The 20,962-nt window shown below is 37.0% G+C and overlaps 3 protein-coding genes and 1 long non-coding RNA gene across 8 annotated transcripts; 3 read left to right on the top strand and 1 right to left on the bottom strand.

Annotated features, from left to right (window-relative positions):
• On the top strand, positions 1-6,535 carry LOC112501180 (E3 ubiquitin-protein ligase RGLG2-like). Of its 5 annotated transcripts, none has more exons than XM_025104868.1 (12): positions 1-218; positions 800-1,228; positions 1,541-1,625; positions 1,702-1,842; positions 1,929-2,042; positions 2,183-2,280; positions 5,131-5,210; positions 5,287-5,392; positions 5,519-5,646; positions 5,742-5,958; positions 6,110-6,166; positions 6,253-6,535. In XM_025104868.1, exons 2-12 carry the CDS (start codon positions 902-904, stop codon positions 6,331-6,333), a joined length of 1,434 nt encoding a protein of 477 aa, XP_024960636.1. In that variant the 5' UTR covers positions 1-218; positions 800-901; the 3' UTR covers positions 6,334-6,535. The 5 variants fall into 5 exon arrangements, with proteins under 5 accessions (XP_024960636.1, XP_024960652.1, XP_024960661.1 ...); XM_025104884.1 differs by lacking the exon at positions 1-218 and adding an exon at positions 534-745 and having other exon boundaries at positions 833-1,228; XM_025104893.1 differs by lacking the exon at positions 1-218 and adding an exon at positions 534-745 and having other exon boundaries at positions 885-1,228.
• A 5,486-nt stretch (positions 6,536-12,021) lies between these two features.
• Positions 12,022-14,237, top strand: LOC112516993 (28 kDa ribonucleoprotein, chloroplastic-like). Its single transcript, XM_025124277.1, has 4 exons — positions 12,022-12,538; positions 12,633-12,734; positions 13,448-13,723; positions 13,817-14,237. Exons 1-4 carry the CDS (start codon positions 12,116-12,118, stop codon positions 13,880-13,882), a joined length of 867 nt encoding a protein of 288 aa, XP_024980045.1. The 5' UTR covers positions 12,022-12,115; the 3' UTR covers positions 13,883-14,237.
• A 1,539-nt stretch (positions 14,238-15,776) lies between these two features.
• On the bottom strand, positions 15,777-20,441 carry LOC112518199. The gene is made up of 2 exons (XR_003069794.1): positions 20,310-20,441; positions 15,777-15,818 (listed from the first exon to the last, which is right to left on the bottom strand). It is a non-coding gene; the product is annotated as an uncharacterized LOC112518199 (long non-coding RNA).
• Positions 16,271-19,705, top strand: LOC112518189 (protein SIEVE ELEMENT OCCLUSION B-like). The gene is made up of 8 exons (XM_025125805.1): positions 16,271-16,520; positions 16,584-16,882; positions 17,027-17,131; positions 17,226-17,674; positions 17,774-17,889; positions 17,982-18,124; positions 18,206-18,697; positions 18,822-19,705. Exons 1-8 carry the CDS (start codon positions 16,271-16,273, stop codon positions 19,467-19,469), a joined length of 2,502 nt encoding a protein of 833 aa, XP_024981573.1. The 3' UTR covers positions 19,470-19,705.
• Positions 20,442-20,962: the final 521 nt, after the last annotated feature.

Raw genomic sequence — 20,962 nt, forward strand, 5'->3', positions numbered from 1 at the left:
CTTAATCACGTCTGCTCCACCGATGACCTAACTGGACTAATAATATCCCACTGATCCCTAAACAAAACTAAAAAGATTCGATCAAGATCTTAATCAAAGAAATCGTCTACACTTTTAACTTTCCTAATCCTAAAAGTTTCAATCGGAATCCTCCATTGATGCTGAATCTACATCCGCTGTGAATCACGTATTATAATGCTTTCACAACATCTAATCAGGTTTGTCTCTTTGAATCATTCCCCTGGATTCATTCATTCCTTCATCTGATATCGTGTCCTAAATCCTAATTAGGCTTAATGACTGATTACATCAATTTATTTTTGAATCTGAGTTGAATTTATGCCTCGCCGCCTCCGTTCCGGTCTAGGCGGCGGTGCGAGATTCACGCCGACTCTGTTTTTGTTGTTGCATGACAGAACTTCGCTCATCTACTTTGACCATTAATTTACTCTTCTTGTTACTGTAGTAACAAAATATCAAATCATTTAACATGCCGGTGCCGTGCCGTGTGTTGATGACATACTCGTATGGAAACCAAGCTTTCTCTATAAGATTTGATTTATTACTTCTAGAATCTTAAAGGTTTTGTATTGCTACACGAAATACGTAAAGATAAAGTTACTTAGCGGATACATCTAACGTCGGCGAAGCTTCCTCTTTTAACCGCCTTCTTCGGTTCCTGGAAACACTGGTGTTAATCTCGTAGGGCACTAAATCGGGGATTAGTTTTTTCTTTGCTATACAGGTTATTTCTCTACCAAGTCGAAATTGTTTTCTGATATAGTTTTACTACATACAGGGGGTTTTGATTGATTTGTGTTTCAACCATCAGCGTTTGCCTTTAAGAAGGTTGTTCTTGAAAAGATTAGATTGCAACTGTGTAGATAATTGGTTCGATTGGATGGGTGCCAAAACTTCAAGGGACGAGGACGCGAGTTATAATCCTGCATCCTATCGACCAGCTTCGTCTTTTTCTGGAAATCAGTACGACAATTACCCTCAACCATCTTATTCACACCCACCGCAAGACGACCATAATTACCCCATTCAGGAGGCATATCCAGCATATCCACAAGAACACTATCCTGCACCTGCGGCAACAATTCCAACTGCAACTCCGGCTCCCGCTCCAGCTCCAGCCCTAGCCTATCCTCCATCCCATAGACCCCAGAATAAGTTTGACAGGAGATATTCAACGATTGCTGATAGTTACAATTCATTGGAACAGGTACCGTCACATACAATTTCTTATGGAATTCTGAGCATGTTGGTAATGGCATCTTTTTCAGTAATTGTAGGATCATGTGTGTATGCCAATCTTTTTAGCGGAAAACATTTTATGTTGTGAATTTTTGGACATATTCTTACATGCCGAATCATATTATACCATGGTGATAAACTCTTTGTGGGAAATACTTCTATACTTCTGCTGGGGCACTTGGAAATCTGTGCTTTTATTCCATTTCCTTCCTTTGCCTGTAATTTTTTTCTTTCAGAAAGTCCATTATTGTTTAAATGATTCATTTATTTTTCTGTGTAGGTGAGTGAGGCTCTAGCACGTGCAGGGCTTGAGTCCTCTAACCTCATTCTTGGTATTGACTTCACAAAGAGCAATGAGTGGACAGGTAAAATTATTATCCTTGGTACTTTTTGCATTTCTTTACTGGGGTGAAACATGCTAACCATGGTTTTGGTAAATAGGTTCAAGGTCCTTCCACAGAAAAAGTCTGCATCATATTGGAGAAGGTTTGAATCCATATGAACAGGCCATATCCATTATTGGGAAAACTTTGACAGCTTTTGATGAGGATAACTTGATTCCCTGTTACGGATTTGGAGATGGTATAGTTCTGTAAGCTAGTGTATATTCTTTATAATGATGCTAAAATAAATCTGTTGGAAATATCTTATCTTTTTGTAAATGGCAGCATCCACACATGATCAAGATGTTTTCAGCTTTTATCCAGAAGAGAGGTGTTGTAATGGATTTGAGGAAGTCTTGAGTAGGTACAGGGAGATTGTACCCCATCTAAATCTTGCAGGTTTTGAAATCTTACTCTACCATTTTCTTTGTTCGGTTGCTCCTGCTTACTATTTCAACTTTAGCAGTGGTTCTTTTGTGCTCCATGATTGTTTCGATATTCTTTTCGGGGCGAATATTTATGTGTTATGTCGCATACAGGCCCGACATCGTTTGCTCCTGTCATTGAAAAGGCTATGACCATCGTTGAAGAAAGCAGGGGACAGTATCATGTGTTGGTTATCATCGCTGATGGGCAGGTAATATTTCTCCTGGTCCATATGAAATTATGAATCCTATGACACCTTCACCCCTGACACCTGTTACCTCAACCATTACACATTGGGAAGCATAGCATAACATCATTGCATTAGATTCATAATACTTGTTACAGATCCTTAAGGAGTACAATCCTGTAGCTAATACATAAGATATCTTAACATGTCTCAGTTGTGCATACGCTATCCCTTTTCTCTTTCAATAGATGTTTCCTTGAAGCTGGGGTGTGAAGAATGTAAGGGTGAGTAACAACATTCAGCAAGAAATTATCCACAAATGACAGGAATCAATTTATGCAAGAGTTGGGACAATATTGATATGAAAGATGACCATTAACGCGACCTATTAGCCAATAAAATAGGATGTATCATAAAAATGACGATGTTGACACATAGCTCCGAGATCATACCCACGCACAAAGAAGTATGAATATTATCAATAACACAATCATAACATAAATCAATCTTTTTTATATGAGATCATATTGGTCCTTCCGGAACCCACTCGATGCTATTCTCTTTTGCTTGGGCACAATCACTTGAAATCCCATTTGTTGTCGACTCAAAAGGCTTCACCTTACCATGTAGGAGCGCCGTGTTAGTTGTCCATCTCTAAAGGCCCCGCCCATCTTGGATTCTTGGTATACCGGTAGTTCTCTGTTGGTGAACACAGGTCAATCAATCATCAACATTGACACCATTTAAGCAGCCAATCATATACTTTATCATATCTTCTCATTGTGCATGCAATAAAGATAGGAGATGAAAACAAATATTTATCACGCCGAAAGAATTTTTAGGTCAATATTATCATGAAGGCTACTGAATCACAACTCCTCCAATTTAAAAGTTCATCAAGTCAACAATTATAAATGAACATCCATTCCATTGGTTCGGCGAAGTGAAATGAACATAAAGCTCAAAGTGGAAGGGAACAGGAACTTATTGTAGTTCAAATACGACAAATACGTTAAGCCAAGGATGGCTGCTTGGACTTAGATTCAAAGCTTGGATGGGAAAAACTGTTAAGATTACTTGCAATAACTCAACCTACTCCCTCTATATGTTATACTTTTAGTTTTCAGATGAGGGCGGTTGCTTGAATTAATACTAATAACTATCTCATCAAAATGGGATGGAGAGGGTTCCCACTTCCTTCCTGCAACCTGATACATGACTTCGTAGATCATACCCTTGCGCAAAGAAATATGAATGTCATCCATAACCCATTAAAGCGGTATGTGAGCTGGGTTCAGAACGTCGTGAGACATTTCGGTCCATATCCGGTGTGGGTGTTAGAGCATTGAGAGGACCTTTCCCTAGTACGAGAGGACCGGGAAGGATGCAACAATTGTAACACAAATCAATTCCCTTTCCAGCCTCATCTTTCTAGACAAATTTGCATTCACAGAAGCTGACCTATTTGACTTTGAGCATTTGTGTCTTTTTTTAGCTCTATGCCGCTGGCCAACTAGCAGCCTTTACATTATTGTGGTCAACAGTGTTGTCTTTGTTCCTGATTCCTGAAATTTTGGTTTGACTCTGAGAATTCTTGCTTTTATGTGGCCAGCTCTGAATCAATGACTGCACAACATATTTGTGCAGACAAAATTTGTTGACGGCCTTCTTACCCATTATAGATTTCCCTTGTTAGTTGTTTGGTTGACTTTCAGTCTCCGGACATGTACCCATTTACGAATCCTGGTGCTCCAAATTTTTTTACACGAATACTCAATCATCCGATCCTTAATAGTCCTGGTAACAATCCCAACTTAATTAGATTTGTATGAACATGATTAGCCTACTTTGTTGAATGGAGTTCGTCATTATTAATTTATCAACATAAAGAAGTATATATTTTTCAGATCATTGCAGGCTCTTTGTATCCCTTTCCAAATCTGATTCTTTTTTGGCTAAATTTTAGCTTCTTGCTAAGATTCTTGAATCTATTTTGCAAGCCGGTGATGTTTTTAGAAACAGCTGCTCTACCCCTTGAGGTTGAGGAAAAGTCTACCTACATCTTACCCCCGACTCAACCTCTGGGTGGGATATACTGGTTTTGTTTTGTGTGGTTCAGTTTTAACTTAAAGAAGTATATGTACTTATCTTAAAAAAATTTACAGGTTGTCACAAAATCCTTTTGGGTTAGAAATCAGATGGTGAAACTGAACTTCAACCTCTTACCGCTGAACATATCTTTGCACTTGTACTTGTTGAATGGCTACTGGCATGCATGACCACATTCTTTTAATTATATGGGAGATGACATGATTCTATGAAAGTGAATCTTTCACAAGAAGAAATTTCTTTAGATGCAGAAATGCAATCATGGTAAATGTGGTCTGTGTTTGACCTGTTTCTTATCGGACAAACTTGCTGTGTCTTGCATTCATGCTTTGTCCTAACAATTAGGTTTGACAGAATTGATCCTAGTCATACATGAATGATGCGCATAATACCATGAATCTAAACTTCACTTTTCCAGTAAAAGATCCTTTGTCTTTCCCATGATGCAATTCCAGTAAAAAAAATCCATTATTGCTAGCAATTACTATCCACCAACTTAATCAAATTAGGTTTTGCTTCTATAAGATGAAATTTGCTTCTTTTGTTGTTTGGTTTGACTGTACAATGTTCCTCTTGATTTATTGATTCACATCTGTGGTTAACTCTTGATTTCCACGTTTCTTAGTTGGATAGATTGTTGTAGCTGAAAACCATTTTTAATTTTCCTTTAACCGGCCATCTTTCTATAAAAATACTAATAAAGGAAACATGCTTAAATAACTTATACCTTGTGTACGAATTCCAATTTTTTGCTAATTTATGTAGGTAACAAGAAGTGTGGATACTGAACGTGGTCGATTGAGTCCACAAGAACAGAAAACTGTAGATGCCATTGTCGAAGCAAGGTGATTGTTGCAATCTATCATAGTATATAAAGATGTTTTACGGTCTCAAACTGACGTGGAATTTTCTTTTTTACAGCAAGCTTCCACTCTCTATTGTATTAGTTGGGGTCGGTGATGGGCCTTGGGACACAATGAAGGAATTTGATGATAACATCCCTTCTCGCAGCTTTGACAATTTCCAGGTAAACAACAATGCTAGTTTCATTATTATCTCCATTGGTGTCAAGCAACTATCTCAATCATTTGCGACATACTTCTCGCTATAAACATCTGTTCTCATGTGATTCCCCTCTCTCTTTTTTTGTAAGTTCGTGAATTTCACTGAAATCATGACCAAGAATGTGCCTCACATCCGAAAGGAGACAGAATTTGCTCTTGCAGCATTGATGGAAATTCCTATTCAATATAAAGCAACAATTGAACTGAGTATACTCGGGTAATGGACTGGCTATATATTTCATTTATGGTCACATAAGCTCAACCTGGCCTTGATTGGTTTTTTATTCATATCTTTTGGTTTTGAATTAACAGTAGTCGCAAAGGAATTTCTCCCCGGAGGGTCGCCCTGCCTCCCCCGGTTCATATTGCACCTTCTTTTAGTAGCTCAAAACCATCACATTCAGCTGGTTTTCAGGACCCGCAATCTTATTTTGACCAAAGCAGTCCCGTTACTGCTACTCCTTATTATGCTCCAACTAATCTAGAGCGCACAGCCCCACCCGTTCCAAATTCTACCTACGAAAATCAGGTATTTCCACAACTTATTCAACATATTGTTCGGAATTTGGTTCTTTCTGATTTTCATATGTACAGTTTACTTTAGAATATTTATGATGTATGTTTGGTTGTTACTTGCATACATTTCGTCAGTATGTTAATTGGTTCTGTGTACCTTACAGCTATGCCCCATTTGCCTTACTAACCCAAAGGATATGGCTTTTGGCTGTGGACATCAGGTATGCTTTTTTAATGTTCATCAACTCCGTTGAATCTCCATTTGTGTCGTATGACTTCTATAATAATATTGTATGCTATTTTGCAGACGTGTTACGAGTGTGGACAAACGCTTAAGTTGTGCCCGATCTGTCGGAGTAAAATCGAAACTAGAATAAAGCTCTACTAAGGTTGGTTTCTTTTATCCAATGTACTTTGGCTGAAATTGTTACGAGTTGAATGTGTGTGATGTTCTTTTATTTATGTAATCCTTTAATTTTTGGCATTTTGGATTTGTAAATGAAAAGAGTATCTTCAGTTTGTAGAATGTACATATTAATGTATATTCAAAATGATGTTTCTTTTGGAATGCAAGACATTCCTTCTTCCAATGTGGGATATATTTGGCATTTTTCTGTTGCAATGCAAAATGTTATTTTAAGGTAGCGTTTGGTACATACAATTGACCGGACAGGACATGATCGGACTAGACTGGACGGATGGGATCGTACAAAACAAGTGTTTGTCTGATGTTTGGTACGACTAAAACTGGACATAATAGAATTAGACAAGTTGTCTCATGAAGCCCTCGCTCTCCTTTCTATCCATGTGGAACAAACTCTTACACTTTTGATGCCTAATTCTTGTTTTGTTTAATATAAATACGACAATCTTGTCTTGGGCATGACGATTTCGTCCAAATACAAAATAGGTTATGGGTTCAATCACGCCTCTCACCTTTACTAGCCGTCGAGTGAGCTAAAAATATCCCCTCATTGGTACTTTTAGAGACATGTTCTATTTTGCCGTGTAGGGTCGGTTGGAGTTGCCGGTAATCAATTTTTTCCCAATAAATACGACAATCTTTATAGTCCATACATATTGAGTTTTGAAAGGAGTTTTCTTTTCTCTTGATAAAACCTTGTCTAACGAGACGTACGGGTAAGCATTTACTGGATAAACGCTTATCAATAAGAACCACCACTCACGTAACTTATGGGGTAACATTGTCTGGTCAATCCAAATGGATTAATAGTAAGTGTTTATAACCTGGTAAATTTTTACTGAGTAAGAGTCATCACTTACATTTACTAGATAAGATTCTTGATCTTTGTTTCCCTTTTACTGAGTAAAATTCTTGGTTTTTTTTTTATGTTCGGTAAGGTAATTGAATTGATGAGAGCGTACCAAAGTAAGCGTAAAACCCTTTTTCGTTCCATGTTAACAGCTTAGGAACGTGATTTCAACATAATGGACGAGTCCAAGTAAAGATAAAATGTGAAATGTTAATTGTTGTTTCACTAAATATATTTATTACATATTAATATTTTTAAAGAATATGTTGTTTAGAAAAGTGATATATATATATATATATATATATATATACTTGGGATTACGTGAGATCAACATGTTTTCGTGAGATCCGTGATACAACTTTTTTACACTTGAACTTCACAACAAAACATTACGAAGAAGGTGACCTTCATAGTGTTTTTGCTGTTAAGATTCGCCTTTTTTTTACTTTCACCGTGTTTTGTTATAAAGTTTCAAATGTAAAAAATTGATCTAACGAAAACAGTATGATTTCACGTGAATCCAACCTCCCCCCTCTCTCTCTTTATATATATATATATATATATATATATATATATATATTGCCTAAAACATGAGTTATAAATGCGAGTATAACACATCCCAAGCGAACTTGCAGAAAGAAAATGAAAGACCATCTTAATATTTTGCCGTGCTTTAATTAGATTTTGGGGCCTGAATCAAAACAAACTTACTTCCGGGGAGGAACTAAAAATAACATTATTAGTGTTTGAGTAAATTACAAATATAGTCCTTAAGGTATATATAGATACTGATTGGGTCCCTCTGATTTTTTTTCATGGACTGGGTACTGACAATTTTATTTTTATTATGGATCGGATCACTTGCTTTAGAGACTTTCTCAAAATTTGATATAACTACACGGACCAAACTCCTATATGCATGATTTCTATGGCTCTCTTAATCCTAGTATTATCTGTGTCTAAACTATAGGGTTGATCTTCAAACATCTTGTTCAAGTGAAAAACGTTTTCCAAAGTATATGATGAACGGAAACCCGGTTGCAACACTTAGAGATCGGACGTTGGATAACAGGGACGATGTATATATATAATACTAAATATAAAAAGTGTGATTCTAAAAAAAAATTATAAAAAGATGATATTACCCTTGACTTAACGGAACAACAGTTATTATAGAGTTAGGACAAGGGACTCAATCTATAATAAAAAAAGAAATCATGATGATTATACATGTAATTATTTCATTTGGAGGACCAAATCCATAATTTTCAATAACCAAAAGGATGAAATTTGTAAGTTACTTAACTTATTTTAATTCCACCAATAAGAAAACTTGAAATTAAATTTAAAAAAAAAACATATAAAATTATTTTAATAATGTAAAATTTTAAAATAAAAAAACTATATAAAATTGAATTGTGATTTTATTTTAAATATTTTTATATTTGATATCTATATTATATTATAAAACATTTGATAAAAAAAACTCTTAAAAATCATTTTTTATACGTAAAATGTTGTTTATTAATGCATATTACTTAAAACTCAAGAATGCAAATAGATTGTGTGTAACTACAACTTATTAAAGTTTCATATCTGAATTCGTGTAACTAACTGTAGATAAACATACTCAAAGAATAAACATCTCATTTTAAATATAAAAAATCTAAAATATATTAGGATAATCATTGAATTCTAAGAGAATACTTAATTATTATCTTTATAAAATGATATATTATTAAAACAAAAATAAATTATTTCGTTATTAAACTTAAATTTAATTATAATAAAAAAATAAATTAAAAAAATTACATAAGAAATGAGAACTTTTAAATAGTTGATTTGATATTAGCATTGATATATATTTTTCTTCAAATTTATATTTTATTCAAAATAAAATAATTATTGTTTTCTTAAAAACACATAAAATCGTATTATAACATCGACGACGATAAATAATAAAATATAACATTAAAATCGAGATGTGTGTTGTTGCATTGCACGAGTATTCTTTTAATATTTTATAATATTTTTTTTTTGGAGAATTTTGGATACCGACTCCAATAAATTATGAACATAAAACAAGAGGTATGAATTCATAATTTTGATATAGGACAATATTTGTAATTCAGTCTTGGTGTTTTGCTCATCTTCCACCATTGCAGCATTGAATGCTGTGCTCACCAACGGCTGACAGCTTCATAAACCACCCAGCCCCACCATCCACATCAACAAAGACGTGGATGGAGCCAACACGTATTCCTTCTCTCACTCTCTATATGTTATCACCACTAACAAATCCATCGGAAGGAAAAGGAATCAACATGGCCTGCACCGGAATTTCCTACCAGAGGCTGAGAAACGAAGGCGGTGGTGATGACAACGAAAAGGAAAAGGAAAAGGATTACGAGAAGGAAATCGAGAGGGAGATCAATCAGATAAAGGCGAGAATCCGATTCCGATGGTCGTTGAGGTTGAAGAAGGTGCACATCAGGAAGAAACTGAAGATGAAGATCCCGAGCTTGAGGAAGTTCATGAGGCGAAAAGCTCGAGTGGTTATGGCGTCGTTATCCAAGGTTTTGAGGCGACTTAAGGAAAGTCAGTCACATTTGGGAGATCTGTTTGCTGGTAACTATATGTTCATACAGGTCACTCCTACACCATTGAAATCATCGTCAATCAAATATCAAGGAAGAAGTGGGTAGGATGGAAGGAAGATGGCCATTTCTAGTTGTTCTGTTAGCGAGCTATGTAGTAGGGTTTCTTTTGAGAGTGATCCAAATAAGGATCTTCATTCATAACTTGTTATTTTCTGTATAATTGTTTCACCTAAAAAAGAAAGAAGATGTACTTTTTATCTTTTTCTTTCCCAAACAATTCAAGTATCACATCACACAACTACACAAGGAGTGGAATTTGTTTTGGTAGGTGAACACGAAATATCTTGTGAGAAGAAAGATGAAAAGTGCATTTCATACTTCATCATTTTTAATCTCAAATTCATTTATGTAACCTAGTATTTATGTTATATCTTATCATAATATGCATCTAAAGGTAGAGTTCCCTTAATGGTGACATTAAGAGCCAACCTAGTATTTATGTTATATATGACCAAGACTGAGGCTGGTGTATAACATAATTACACTTAGGGGCTGTTTGTTTGGCTCTTAATGGTGACATTAAGAGCCAACCTCTTAATCAGTAAGAGGCAAGGGTTGTTTGGCAACAAAAAAAGAATCTCTTAATGGTTACAAAAGGCTCTTAACCATTTAGGGGCTAGGGCTCCCCTCAACGATTCAGAGGGGTCTTCTTCCATTTTTGCCCTCTCCTCAACAGCCCGCTGCTCCCACGCCTCCTTCCTCCTTCCAATCGATCTCGTCTCCTCCCATGCCTCCCACCCTCCTTCCTCCTTCCAGTCGATCTCGCCTCCTCCCATGAGTTGCTGCCTCTCCCGAGTTGCTGCTGTGTCGCCTTCTTCCCAACCCCTCTCTTCCAGTCGATTGGACAAAGGCACAGGCGATTTCTTTCTAAATCGCTCAACACCCTGTACGATTTTGTCTTCATCGCTCAACAAGGCTCTTTCTAAGTCGCTCATCTGTGTTTGATTCAAGCTTCATCGCTCAAGAATCGATGGTATGTGGGTGTAATYGATTTTGTTYTTCATTCACTGTGATAAATYGCTCACAGAATCTGTTSKWGTAATCGATTTTGTTCTTCATTCACTGTGATAAATCGCTCACAGAATCTATTCTAGTAATCAATTTTGTTCTTCATTCACTGTGATAAATCGCTCACAGAATCTGTTCTAGAATCTTTATCAGACATTCGATTTGAAGAATTGTGTAAATATCAGAAATTGAGTTTTGAGTCTTATGCTCTATTTGTTGTTAATTTAGGTCATACAAGTGTTTAAGGTTGAAGTGGCATCCCTAATATGAATGAAGGTTAAAATGGTAATTTACTGTCATTCAGAGAACAATTACCTAACAACATTATTTCATTCAGTACTTAACCATTCTGGTCCTTTTAACCATTCTGACCACTTAACCATTCTGCACCAAACCATTCAGCAACTGCCAAACAGCCCCTTAAGATAACATAAGAGAGAAATTTATATAGGACTATTTTGAATTAGAACTCCTTGACCTAGTGGTTTCAAGACGTGGGCATCTAATAATGGAATATATCAATTCTTTTGGGCCCTTACTGGACCGACGTTTTGTTTGGGCCATGGTTTTGAGACTTGGTTGGTTTCAAGGCGTTGGTTCCATATGCGAGTTCGAATTCTGTTAGTGTCATTTTCTTAGTCAACTGATGTCACCGTTTGAATTTTTTTCTCTTATATTTGTTTTTTATAATCAAATAGTGCACTCGTTTGAAAAAAAAAATCGGTTCATCCTTACCGGTAATAAATGTTATACCGCTCTTTTTACATATAATTCCATAAAACATTTGAGTTTAAAATATGTTACAGTTGTTTAGGTCAAAAGAAGTTGAATGTGTTATAATTCCAATCCATTCAACTCATGTGTGGCTTCATTTAGATGTTTTTTTTTTCTTATAAGCACGTCTTATACTCATTTCTTAAAAAAACTAAAGCACACAACTTAAAGGATTATAGAGTCTTATTTAGTACTATTAACCCAAAGACCTCCGGTTGGATTTCAGCTTTGATGTTTACCAAGTTTGCAAAAAAGATGTAGCCTCATGGGTTTTAAGACGAATAAATAGAAGTTGAGGGACCAAATGTGGTGGATTTGTTATATAAGATTTGACACTTCACAAAAACTCCCCTTACCCAAAATAAAAATCCACCTTGTCTTCTCGTCTTGCATCTCCCACTTCTTATCTTTCTCCATCTCCATCTCCATCTCCATCTCCTCCCACCTTCTGGTTATGACTTGTGCTACAACAATTCTGCCATTCCAATTACTAAGCCCTAAATGCACTACCATATCCACCACAATCTTTCCCCTACCTTCTAAACCCTTCAAAACCCTAAATTTCTCTCAATTTTCATCATGGGTTTCTCAAAAATCCAAGGTTTCACCACCCAAATTACTCCAATTTGTTGCTCAGACCTCAGATTGGTCACAACAAGTGACACAAGAAACTGAACCAGTGGAGGAGGAAGATGAAGCTGTAGATGCCATTAACGAAGTGGAAGGAGGAGGAGAAGAAGAAGAAGTAGAGGAGGAGGAATCGTATTCAGAGCCACCTGAGGATGCTAAGATTTTTGTGGGTAATTTACCTTATGATTATGACAGTGAGAATTTGGCTAACCTCTTCAGTTCTGCTGGAGTTGTAGAGATTGCTGAGGTATTATTAAGATTGACTTTCTTTTCTCAGTTTTCATGATTTTCTTGATTGTGTATATGGGTTTACCGTGGTGGATTTCATGTGTTTTTGGTAGGTGATATACAATAGGGATACTGAACAGAGTAGAGGGTTTGGGTTTGTGACGATGAGCACAGTGGAAGAAGCTGAGAAAGCTGTGGACAAGTTCAACGGCCATGTAAAGTTTCTCTTTTTCTTGCTCTTAATTACTTTCTTCCTATTGTTTACTGTGCGCAATCCGTAACCACCTGGGGTCCAACATTGACTAGACTTAACCATTTCTCTATGATATATGTCCGAAATCAAACGAGTTCCATATATTCCCACATGGTATATCTGTCACTCTGGGACTCGGACTGTGCCCATCTAGCACCCTCTTGACACCCTGGACAATCTGCAGCGTGTTGGAGTCCATATCGGCTAAACTTGGACCATTTCTTCTCACTCGAAGGCTACTTTAGAGAGTAATGTAATTGTGTTCCACATATTCTCTCACACACACAATCTCAGTTGTAGCAAAAACATAAAGAGAACAACTATATTTACCTTTCAGCATGACGGTTAAGGTGGCGTTAGGTTTTTGTTGCATGTAATCGTTGTTCTGATTCAAAATACAAATAATTAAGAAGAAGAAAAAAGGTGGACTTTCTAAATAACTGACGATAAACAGGAAATAACTGCCTAAATTAACCCAATTTGTGGACGGACATCCAAATCAAATCAGGCTCCATATCCTCCATTGTATGTGTGTATGTGATTCCAGTGTTAACTATTTGGTTCACCATCAAATGCTTAGTTAGAAATGGTATGGTTGATGGGGTATAACTACGTTTATCTGTTGGGATAATGTTATCTGTAGATAAAACATAATGTGAAGAATGTTTTAAACAGGATTTAAGTGGAAGGCTTCTTACTGTAAATAAAGCTGCACCAAGAGGTTCACAACCAGAAAGACGAGTAGTAGGGACTTCCTTCAAGATATACGTGGGTAACCTGGCATGGCAAGTGGATAATGATCGCCTGGAGCAGGTGTTCAATGAACACGGAAAAGTGGTGGATGCAAGGGTCATCTATGATCGTGAAACTGGACGTTCACGTGGGTTTGGTTTTGTAACAATGGCAAGTGAGACAGAAATGAATGATGCCATTGCTGCTCTTGATGGACAGGTACATGCAAACTACTACTACTGTCAACCCCATGTGAATGTTTATATAAGTTATTCTTATTGGAATTTTTGGTGATTTCTTTATGTGATGCAGAGTTTGGATGGGAGGGAAATTAGGGTTAACATTGCTGAGGAACGTCCGAAGCGTAGCTTCTTTTGAACTTGAATGAGAGGGCAAGTAGGGTGAAGGTTGCAGAGGAGCCGCTTCTTCTTTTTCATTTTTGAATCATTCCTTTGACGTTAATTAGAGTTGATGTCGGTCAATAAGATGTTATCTTGTTCCAGACTTCTAGCGATGATATGGGCCATACATATGGCACTTCCACAAAATAAAAAGGCACAAGCACCAGCCTAACCTGGCTCGAGGCAGGTCGGGTTTGGTTTGTTTTAAGTTGGCAGTGGGAAGAAGTCTGAAATCATGATTCATGATGGTCTTGACTCAAGTGGGCTGGCTGGGAAAACTATAAAGTGTAAAATCCAAATTTATTAAGAAGTTTAACGGGTTACTGGAAGCTTTAAAATAGGATTTTACACTTTTATAATATATAAATATCAGTATACAGATTTTCAGTTAGGGTTCTTGGCCATTCTGAAGTTCAAAAGTACGTGGACAAAAATGATGATAAGAAATCACCATTAATCCTATCAATTGAAAGAGGATATAATTTGGTGATACATGTTGCCATGGAAGATAAATGTCCGAACCCATCTATTACCAAAAACTGGCAAACTAGGGCTGCAATGAGTATGAGAAATCTGTATACTTGTGTGAATTTGAATCTAACCAAAGTGATATGTATATCTATTTGCTTGTCAATATTAATATGTGACTAATAATATGTATATCTATTTTGATTTGAGCTTGAGCTCTAAATGTCAAAAGTGTCCGGAGATCTAGGTTTGAATCCAAGTAGGAATAAAAATCTCCTTATGTCAAAATGCGGTGATTTCAGGCTACCTTCAAAGCACGTGGTCGTACTGGGATTAGTCGGCTAGTATAGCTGGTTCGATATCTAGATTAATTAAAAATAATAATATGTTAATACATTATTAATAATATCCAATGATTAAAAATAATCGTTTATATTCGATTATTATTAAATAGAATAAAACTTTTTGATAATCAAACAATAGTTCATTACACATTATGTTTTGTTATTTAATAATATTGATTCTTTGATCGTTACTAGTTCTTACCAAATATAACAACTAAATGCAGTGTTGAATGTACAAATACAATGAATGCACTGTTGAATATACAAATACAATAAAAAATAGGAGTAAACTACATTTGTGGTCCCTGTATCGTCCGTCTCTGGTCCATTTATTACATTGACGGTCCTCTACGGTTTGCAAATTCTTATGGATTTAGTCCCTCACTGTGTATTTGATCGGAAAAACACATTGGAAGAGTAAAAAGCAAAGACCCACACAATGGGTTGCCGGAAATGACCAAATCATAGATTTACAACTAAAACCCAACCTATCAATCTATTTCTACATAACATAGGGACCGCCATTGTAAGAAATGAACCACAAGAATGATATCCATATTTTATAACAAACCTCAAGGACGACAGTCCACAAATGTATTTTACTCTAAAAATGGGTACAGTTTGTATCCGCATTCCATACAAACAATAACACATATGAATATGATCATATCCGATATTCCAATCCACGTTTGATTTTAATTTCATGGGTATAACCTTATTATAATTGATTTGGGGGAGTAAAAAAGGGGATTAGAATGCATATACAAGTACCTTATACCATCTGCAAGTGCATTCTTCCTATAGGACTATTCTTAATCAACTCATTAAAATATGAACAACAAAGCAAATACGAAGAAATATGTGTGCTTTTGAAGTTCTTTTTGGGTCAAAGCATCAAAATCTTAATTAATGAACGGCAAGCAATCTAGAAAAAGAAGCCACTTTTCCTTTTCCCTGTGCTTGCCTGCTTGCTTTACCGTTTCTATAGTTAAGAATAAATATATTCCAAAATAAAAAGAGTTAGCAAGGAATCTTATGTAGACATTGGTCGGTTGCTTGCTTGCTTTCAGATCTATGTAGCTTTGCATTCAGTTTCCAATCCTGTAGATTCATAGAAAGTTAGTTACTACTAATAGAATATTAAATCAAAACTTCAACTACAACCTATATACCTGCATTACGTTACACAATGAAACTAAGGCAGGGTGACACCTTTCTAAAAGAGTACATATGCATATGCACAAGATACAACAACCAAAGAGCTGCATGAAACACGCCATTACAGTCGATTCTTGGACTCCAAATGATGAAAGTGAAAAGATGATGGGGGTTCTGTTAACAAATAGAGTAGAGACCACAAAAGAGACAAATCTTCAAATTAACATCAAGTTTTCTTGACTCCAATGGAAGCAAGGAAGTTGATTCAGCTAGCTGGAAAACCACTTTATTCTGTTTGTAATATGTATTTATAGGCAACCAGGTGACCCATCAGGAAGAGCACAACCAAACTAGTTTATTCATAATCCAAAAGCTTCACCCTTCTTGCATCAAAAATGGACCAATCACTGGCCAATTACACCAACAACAAGGCCTTATCATCATCTAACCCCGATAAAAGGCTCTTAACAGGCACCAACCCCTTAACAAGCACCAATCCTTTAACAGGGACCAATTCAGCCATAAATCCAATGCAGCAACTGCCACACCAACAGCAGCACCTTATGGGTCCTATGACTAACCCAGTGTCTCAGCAGCTGCTGGGCTTGGCAGGTAACCCAATGCAGCAGCAGCTGGGCATGACAGGTAACCCAATGCAGCAGCAGCTGGGTATGGCAGGTAACCCAATGCAGCAGCTGGGTATGGCAGGTAACCCAATGCAGCAGCTGATGGGTCCCAAAAACAACCCGATGCTGAATTCTATGATGAACCCGTTGCATACCCCGATGCACCATCAGATGACCAGTCCTGTACACAATCAAACGGTGCAGCAGCTAAACAGAGGTGACAGAAACTCCATCTTCAGTGCATCGGATGACAATGTGATCATGAAGCAAGTGTTTGATACCCATCTCCCTGATGGCACCGATGTTGATGTCAAACCTCTTCTCCATATTGTGGAGGATATCCTCAAATATGCCACCATCCATGCTGATTCAACTTCAATGGTATTATCATTTTTTTAATGCATCAAGTCCACTTTTTAACTACGCTTTACTGTTAACTTACATAAGGGCATTAAGGGCTAGTGGACCACTTAAGAAGACTTCTATTGCTGTGTTAATGATATGTGGTTCTTGTATTCTCTGTAGGTTGAACATACAGATGTTACCAAACTGGAGAACAAACCCCATCAAACCAATGCCGTTATGATGCTTAATTCATTGTCACATATAATTGACAAACTTGCTTGCGAGGTTCTATCTCAAAACTATGCCTATATTAATATTCTCATCTTCTTTACAGATCGAAATGTGATTATAAGAAGATCTTGTTTGATAAATATTTTAGATGTCGTTCAAGTGCTTGAGTGGTGGGGATGGACACACAACAGCCCTTGCACTATTTCACACTGTGGGGAACTTCCACTGGGACGCGAAGTTGGTATTGACCCTCTCAGCTTTTGCTCTGAACTATGGGGAATTTTGGCTTCTAGCTCAAATTTACTCATCAAACCAACTCGCAAGATCAATGGCAATTCTTAGGCAAGTACCAATGATCATGGAACATTCAGCCCCATTGAAACCTCGGTTCGACATCCTCAACAAACTCATCCGCTCTGTCCTCGAACTAACCCAGTGCATCATCCATTTCAAGGATCTCCCATCTATGTACATTAGTTCTGATGTACCAGCCATGGCCTCAGCAATGAATACCATTCCTACTGCTGTTTACTGGAACATCAGAGGGATCATCGCTTGTGCTGCACAGATTACAAGCCTCACCAGCATGGGACACGAGTAAATAGAACTTTAATACCGTCTAAATTCAACTAATACGAAAAAAAGAGTCTATTTTGGCTAAAAAAGATGGTGATTAGCAAGGTTTAATGACTTCAGGTACGGGATATCATCCACAGAGTTGCAGTCATGGGAACTATCCACCTTAATCCTGAAGATCAACCACATACTTGAGTTTCTGAAGAAACAACTGGAAAATTGTCATCGTGTTGTAGGTATGTTATTGACTCTTTATACAAACAATTAAACCATACTTCTGTGATTATAAATTAATAGAGATGGCTGTCTACCTGTTTGATTGATGTAGGAGACAGGAAGGAGATGGATTTCAGGAACTCATTCAATCAGTTATTCGATACAATCCATATCGACAACATGAAAATCCTCAAGATCTTAATTAGTCCAAGGGATGACATATTGCCACTTTTTGATGGCTCCACTAAGCAAAGGGTTTGAGCAACAATTCATATTTACATATATTGTCTTCAATTGGAATTTTTAATTAACATCCGGCTAAACTTACTTCAATAGGTCAAGCTAGAGGTTCTGAGGAAAAGGAATGTATTGTTGCTGATATCAGGGCTAGACATGTCCCCCGATGAGCTTTCGATTCTAGAGCAAATTTACAGCGAGTCCCGCATTCAAGGGACTAGGATGGATGCTTTGTATGAGGTGGTGTGGATGCCTATTGTGGACCCATCTGTAGAGTACACCGAAGCAATGGACAGAAAATTCGAGGAGATGAGGAACAGTATGCCATGGTACTCAGTGTACCACCCTTCCATCATCGACAGGGCGGTGAAAAGATCCATTGGAGATAGGTGGCACTTTAGGAGCAAGCCCATCCTTGTGGTGCTGGATCCACAGGGAAGGGAGTTGAGCCCTAATGCCATCCACATGATGTGGATTTGGGGAAGCAATGCCTTCTCTTTCACCAGCGCCAGAGAGGAAGCATTGTGGAGGGAAGAAACTTGGAGGCTAGAGTTGCTAGTCAGTGGAATGGACCCAACCATACTGAACTGGGTAAGTTCACCATTTACCTTCTCTTCATATGACTACTATCCGCATCACCATGATACAGACTATATATGTGTTCTACCATAATGCTACAGACCCCTGAATTGAGTGTGTGTGCTTCATGTTTTAGATAAGAGACGACAAATACATCTGCTTGTATGGAGGGGATGACATTGAGTGGATTCGCAAATTCACGAACACGGCTCGGGCCATGGCAACTGCTGCACGCATCCCATTAGAGATGGCTTATGTTGGGAAAAGCAAGAAAAAAGAAAATGTCCGTAGGGCAATAGCCACCATCAACCAGGAGAAGCTTAGTTACTGCTGGCAAGATACCACCCTGATCTGGTTCTTCTGGACACGGATAGAGAGCATGTTGTTCTCTAAGATCCAACTCAGGAGGGCTGATGATCAAGACCTCATAATGCTACAGATCAAGAAACTACTGAGCTATGACAAGGATGGATCATGGGCTTTGTTTTGTAGAGGATCACAGATTCTGACCAATGGACATGGATCCACCATGTTGCAAACCCCTGCTGACTTTGACCTTTGGAAGGATAACATCCCCACAAGGGGGTTCGATGCGGCATTTACAGACCACCATGACAAGCTTCACGGTGCAGCTAATAATTGCTGCCGCTTCGAGTTTCCCATCACAGCAGGTAGAATCCCAGAAGGCATGAGTTGCCCTGAGTGCCATCGCTCCATGGAAAAATACATTGCTTTCCTTTGTTGCCATGACCAAACTGGTCTTCTTGAACCCATATTAAGCTAGCAACATCGATGCACATCTACCAATCTGGCAGCCTCTGGCGCTGGTTACTATTAGTAAGTGAATAAACAGTGGCACATGTATGTTGTCACTTTTCTGTTGTATTGATAAAATTACAGTGTTTTCAGTGTGCAATCCTTTTTCACCCGAGTGTAACCTAGTGGGTTTAATCTGCTGCATTAGTTAGACCCACTTTTGATGTAATAAAATATTTTATGAGTCTTGATAAAGCTTCTGTCTATAATGCCTAGGAGATAATTCAGGTGATACTAGCTAGGAATGGGTCTATTTGATACTGTGCTATTATGTTGCAAATCAGTCTTTCCAATAATCAAGTAAGCATCTATAGTGGCAGAAAAATACAGAGGAGAAGAAGAACAGAGAGGAATCACATCGTTCATCACCATTCCTTTCCTCATAAGCCATGACTACATTATATTCTCTGCCGAAATGCCTAACAATATCCGAATGGTATTGCTTTGGTTTAAATGCTCTTCTGGTTATTATGGCCCCTTTTCTACGTACAATATTACTTCTCGTATTTTCCCGCAAAATGACACCATTAATAACCAGAGGCCTTTCAACGTTCGTCAACAATCAACAAAATTAAGCTACCATTCCTAACAAATTCGGAAGAAACAAAAATGATTAAACATCTTCAAGACGACGAAAACGTAGGTTGAAATCATTGTTAGAGATGTTAAATTTAACTATCAACAAACATTATAAAAGAAAACACACACTGCTGAATCAATACCTGATTTGTAAAACGTTTCTAATATGAATGTGATCAGATGATGACCGAATCTGGAAATAAACGAATAGAGAGGAGAAGATATTCACCTGGTGAACAGAACGCTGAAGCCAAATCCCTCGATTGATTGCTTTCTCGCGTTTCTATTGCGATGGTCACTTCATGTTTGATGACTTAAACGCGATCAAAATCATAGTTGATGCATAAATTTAGCGAATGAAAGAAAGGGTCGGTTTCGGATTTTAATCAACGTTATCGCAAAACGTGAAAATTTATTGAGAAATACGAACATGAGATACAACAAAAAGGGACCATCATTTACAAGAACCTTCAACTATGTTAAAACAGACTAGATTCGTACTCGTGCAATGTAGCGAGATACATCGTGATTTTAATATTTTATTTTATTTTTTATCTCAGTCGATGTTATAATATGGCTTTATGTGATTTTGAGAAAGCGATGATGCTTTTATTTTTAAATAAAATATATGTTTGAATATACATAAAGATTTGACAAAAATATATCGATATTAGAATCAAATTAACTATTTGAAATTCCTCATTTTTTGTGTAATTTTTTCAGTCAATTTTTTTATATTTTAATATATGTACAATAACGAAGTTATATTTGGTTTAATAATATAATTTTTTATAAAGATAATAATTATTTATTTTGTTGGAACTCGATAATTATTCTAATTATATTTTAGATTTTTTATATTTTAAAATGAGATGTTCATCC

This window comes from Cynara cardunculus, assembly GCF_001531365.2.
Source record: "Cynara cardunculus var. scolymus isolate 2C chromosome LG 1, CcrdV1, whole genome shotgun sequence".
In the NCBI taxonomy this organism is placed as follows: Eukaryota; Viridiplantae; Streptophyta; class Magnoliopsida; order Asterales; family Asteraceae; genus Cynara; species Cynara cardunculus.

What these genes read in the sequence shown, in the direction of transcription:
- LOC112501180 (XM_025104868.1), top strand. Translation starts at nt 902, where the DNA reads ATGGGTGCCAAAACTTCAAGGGACGAGGACGCGAGTTATAATCCTGCA. An exon ending in GTTACAATTCATTGGAACAG is followed by an intron (nt 1,229 to 1,540) that starts GTACCGTCACAT and finishes TTTTCTGTGTAG; the next exon opens with GTGAGTGAGGCTCTAGCACG. An exon ending in ATTGAACTGAGTATACTCGG is followed by an intron (nt 5,647 to 5,741) that starts GTAATGGACTGG and finishes TTGAATTAACAG; the next exon opens with TAGTCGCAAAGGAATTTCTC.
- LOC112516993 (XM_025124277.1), top strand. Translation starts at nt 12,116, where the DNA reads ATGACTTGTGCTACAACAATTCTGCCATTCCAATTACTAAGCCCTAAA. An exon ending in TGGACAAGTTCAACGGCCAT is followed by an intron (nt 12,735 to 13,447) that starts GTAAAGTTTCTC and finishes TGTTTTAAACAG; the next exon opens with GATTTAAGTGGAAGGCTTCT. An exon ending in TTGCTGCTCTTGATGGACAG is followed by an intron (nt 13,724 to 13,816) that starts GTACATGCAAAC and finishes TATGTGATGCAG; the next exon opens with AGTTTGGATGGGAGGGAAAT.
- LOC112518189 (XM_025125805.1), top strand. Translation starts at nt 16,271, where the DNA reads ATGGACCAATCACTGGCCAATTACACCAACAACAAGGCCTTATCATCA. An exon ending in GCAGCAGCTGGGCATGACAG is followed by an intron (nt 16,521 to 16,583) that starts GTAACCCAATGC and finishes TGGGTATGGCAG; the next exon opens with GTAACCCAATGCAGCAGCTG. An exon ending in AAATTGTCATCGTGTTGTAG is followed by an intron (nt 17,890 to 17,981) that starts GTATGTTATTGA and finishes TGATTGATGTAG; the next exon opens with GAGACAGGAAGGAGATGGAT.